The following is a 4,418-nucleotide window of genomic DNA, read 5'->3' on the forward strand; positions in this document are numbered from 1 at the left end:
TAGATTTTTAGGCAAAAAAAAAAAAGAAAATGTACAATGCATTACAGCACGGAGCCATCGTTAATTTCAAGAAAAAAAAATTACACCAGCAGTCTCTCAATAGCTTGCTGGACACTTTGGATCTGGGGCTTTAACTGGGAGCCTTCCTTAATAGTAACCGAACATGCAACAACTGGTCTTGAGACACCACAGGCTCTTCCCAATGCCTGCTTAGAACGCACAAAGACATAGGGGACGTTCTTATCCTCACAGAGCAGAGGAAGGTGAAGAATGATCTCGAGTGGTTCTGCGTCAGCTGCCATTACGATGAACTCTGAAATCCCTCGGTTTAAAGTTTTTGTGGCTGCAAGAAAAAAAAAAAAAAAAAACATAAAGTAGGTCAATGGCATTTCTAACCAGTTTGCAGTCTCTAAAATGGTATAAAATAAAACAGTGGGGGAAAGAGTTGAGCACCAACCACTGCAGGACCAAGGATCAGGCGAGTATATTTATTCCAGCCCCTAGACCAAAACAAGCAGTTCACCCTTGCAGTGCACAAGTAGCCCCACTGCAAGGGTTGATTTTTACATTTCCTGTTCTTTGAAGACAGTACAAAATTGGAACAAGTCAAAACACTGCCAGTTGTGAATAGAGGCATATTGATATAAATAATGCCACAGGAGCATCTGGATCTCCAGTAATCGAAATAGAAATCAAGTATTTCCACATGAACAAAAAAATAAAAGCATTGAAGCAACGTTCGGGTCCATGTTAGACTAACTGCAAAACAAGTTCAACATCCATAGCCCCCCATGTGATAGCAATAAAAGTTAAAAAAAATATATTTTTTTGTTAAGTCCCCCGCTCCCACATACACACGCAAACATGCATAGGGTGCGCCTACGGCGATTGCGCCTATTGTGCTGCACATGTTACATATCACCACGGACGTCGGAGACCAATAATTTTAGGGCCATTAATCACAGATAACACTAAAAGTGTCGCCTGTGGCCAACTTTCAGTGTGGTTGTCTTCTGCGATTTTGTGGGCGCATGCAATTTTAATGCTTGACATGTTTTGTGTCTATTTACCCGACGTAGATAGATGAAAGTAGTCACTCGCACTCCATGATATTAAAGTCAATGCTGTTTATTGACTGAGATAACACACATCTCCTTAGCGACGTTTCGAGACCATGCAGTCCCGTCCTCAGGCAAACAGAGGCATCCGTTGTCACTACCGCACCCACCCAGTTGGATTTGGGTTTTTGTCCGGTCAGGAGTGCGATGGGACAGGAGGATTTATTTACCTGACGTGACCTCGTCTTATATTTTAACAAAAACATGGGTAAGAATAAATGTTTAACATTAAGTAGGGAAAACATTTTTTTACATTTTATTTACTGTACTTTTTTCATTATATAGTTAATAAAAACCACCCAGTGGTGATTTTATATACCACCAAAAGAAAGCTCTATGTGTCCTTAAAAATGTTTTAACATAAATTGCAAGGCTATAGTCCGGTCATGCTGACTGGTGAGACACCATACATTTTTCCAAGCCCTGTTGATTAGTTATACATAATGATTTAATAAAGTTGTTGAAGCTAGGACTTAAGTAGGTTCGGTGGATTGCAATCGGCTAAAGGATAGATCAGAGTGTAGCTCTATACAAGATTTGGAATAGAGCCCAGAGACCTGCCACATGGGGCACACCAAAAGGTTCAGTAGTGGGTTTGGTTCTATTTTATTTGCCTGTAAATCCTAGAAAGTGAAGGTTTGATGGGCAAAGTAAGTCTTTTATTGCTAATAATATTCTTAAATTTGATTGCAAAAGTGGAAATACACTATCTAAAAAAAAAGTTGGAGATTGTTTTTATCCAATTGGGTCAAACATTTTTGTAACAGCATTACAAACACAAAAAAAAAATCAAATCCATTTGTAAATAACTTCACTGTGCTTTGTACTAAAAAAACTAGTTTAGCACCTTTATAGAAGGGGAAACCGCATAATAAAATGTGCACTTCTGAGTTAAACTTGCCACATGGATTAACATATTGGCTATCCTATCATAATACTAAAATACATCTAAAGCTAAATCTTAATAGGGGTAAAAAGATTAACATTTTGCCATGTTCACATGACTAAATCACACTGATACAACCACACTAACTCCTGTCCCCCCGGCATGGTTTTCTATAGACACCAATACTAGCACTCCTATCTTTTTTGCACCAGCCCACCCAGAAGCACGCTTCACCTCATCTGGTGGTGCGGCCATCCCTTTCTTGTGTGCCAGAGGTCCCTTTCCCAGCAGTGCGTACACAAAATAAGCACTGTGATGAAAGCCAGTTATATGTATAAACAGCTATATGTACCTTCATTAGCCCCTTTGCGGAGCTGCTTGTAATTGGCAGCCTGCTGCACAAGGTCCAGAAGGGTCTTTGCAAGCTGAGCATCAGCCAATGGATAGGCTTTGGGGTTTACTTCTGGTTCAGTCTGTAAAGAAAAACAGAATATATCACACCGAATACAGATCAGCTCCTTGTGACACACTAGAATGATTATTCACAAATCTGAAGTCGTAAGAAAAGCCATTGACTATTGTTATGTCTATGAGGAGCCTCTTATTTCATGTAATGATAGCAAGACACTGCCTGCCGAACACGTGCTGATAAAGCTTCATAACATGACAAGATTTCCTTGTCCCTCCATATACAAAGACTCACCGCGTATATTCATGTCACCCTCAGTTCCCCTTACCATTTTATGCCCGGTTATGAAGTCGTACGGTCCCCTCGGCCCGGAAGCTTCACGGAGGAAAACCAAATGAACCTCCAAACAGCAACGCGGCGGCAACGTGCTTCCAACTTCCGGCGGTCAAAGAGCGGAAGGGGCGGAGTTTGCGGCAATTCATTTCCCGTGAATGTTAGGTAGACCGTCATGAGCTTTTACTGCCAACCGTGTGGTGGCGCTGTAACACAAGACAGACCCATGTATATTCGATCGAACACCGGCTTCCACGGTCACAGATGGCTGGTTCATGTGCAAAACAAAAAAAGAGCGCCCGGAAGATGTAGAAAAATGTGTAATCCTTAAAAAAAGTATAAATAAAGTAAATCTTTAAATGTATTTTTTTTATTTAAAGTGGATACTCACTTATTTAAAAAGTTACTTCAACTTTAAGCACACTTCCAAAAAAATCCCCTCATGCTTTCCAGTATACTCAGCAGCTTACAAATTACAGTTCAGAAATCATAAATGTTAGATGAATCACCAGAACAAGAGGTGAGGGTGAATCTTCCCATGGGGACACCTATTATGGTGACAAATGTCTAAGGCACTCCAGCTGTGTTGCAACTACAAATCCCATGGTGCATCTGCCTGTGGGAGTCACGCGTGTGGCTGTCAGAGTCTTGCAATGCCTCATGGGACTTGCAGTTCCACAACAGCTGGAGGGCTGAGGTTGCCTAACCATGGTGTGCTGCAGTGTGGTGACTTCCATTTCGATCCAGCAGCATGTCTGCATTTTTCCACACCACACATCACACCAGCATGATAGTGAAGTGACTAACATTGATCCAGTGTGGAAAAACGCCAGTCACAGTACATGGAGTGAAAGAGCCTATAGAGTCATCCCACACATTACAATCTGACCATACAATCTTTGTACAATCAACTTTAGATTTACCAAATCTATGTAATATGAAGACCTACATAATCTATCCAATTCATATATATGTGATCAGGCAGACACTTTGTTTGTAGATCTAACTGAGATTGTACAATCAGATTGTAACATGTGTTGTGACCCTCAGGGTTTATTAGTCCTGGCTGCAAACATATAGATGCTTCCACTGTACTATTTCAGGAGTTTATCAGGAACGCCCCCTCTGACACAGACTAGCCAATCACAAATGACCTCACAATAATATTTCCCAATTGGCTATGAAGAAAAGAGCGGGAAGGAGTGTAGTGATTCCGTATTGCTGTATGATAGTGACAAAGGGAGTGTCTATGGCAGGGCCACATCTGTATGAACGGGCCCATTATCGTCATGACACACACTGGCTTCTCCCAGCTCTGGAAACTGGTGATACACCTCTTTGCTTGGCGTGTGTCATAGAGATGATGGAGGACGAGACAGTCTCTGTAAGTGGACCCTAAATACTTTCCTCAGAAAATAATTCATAGCATGGATTCTATGTGTTTACTGTGTTATGCTCTTTATGTGTGTAGAAATATTCTTGTAAATTCATCAAATAATTACCTCACGTTATCAATGCAAATTCCATCTGCAGTATGTTTGACTGTGCTTTAATGTCTGATGCCAGGGCCATCCCTATAATGAGGCAGCCTGAGGTGGTTGCCTCAGACGGTATCTCATTGGGAAGTGTCCGGGTGGTGTGCGTGTTGAGTGGGGGGCAGCAGGGGGGAGGC

At 41.5% G+C, this 4,418-nt stretch overlaps 1 protein-coding gene across 1 annotated transcript; it reads right to left on the reverse strand.

Annotated features, from left to right (window-relative positions):
* Positions 1–17: 17 nt before the first annotated feature.
* SNU13 (SNU13 homolog, small nuclear ribonucleoprotein (U4/U6.U5)) lies at positions 18–2,879 on the reverse strand. The gene is made up of 3 exons (XM_018563924.1): positions 2,742–2,879; positions 2,357–2,477; positions 18–343 (listed from the first exon to the last, which is right to left on the reverse strand). The coding sequence occupies exons 1-3, from the start codon at positions 2,742–2,744 to the stop codon at positions 81–83; spliced, it is 387 nt and encodes a 128-aa protein (XP_018419426.1). The 5' UTR covers positions 2,745–2,879; the 3' UTR covers positions 18–80.
* Positions 2,880–4,418: the final 1,539 nt, after the last annotated feature.

The sequence above is a fragment of the Nanorana parkeri genome, unplaced genomic scaffold (assembly GCF_000935625.1).
Source record: "Nanorana parkeri isolate BGI_ZX_2015 unplaced genomic scaffold, ASM93562v1 scaffold711, whole genome shotgun sequence".
NCBI classification, from domain to species: domain Eukaryota; kingdom Metazoa; phylum Chordata; class Amphibia; order Anura; family Dicroglossidae; genus Nanorana; species Nanorana parkeri.

Bases quoted from the DNA above. Each gene is read 5' to 3' on its own strand.
- SNU13 (XM_018563924.1), bottom strand. The intron at 344-2,356 runs GTACATATAGCT...TTTTTCTTGCAG, and splicing joins CCGCAAAGGGGCTAATGAAG to CCACAAAAACTTTAAACCGA.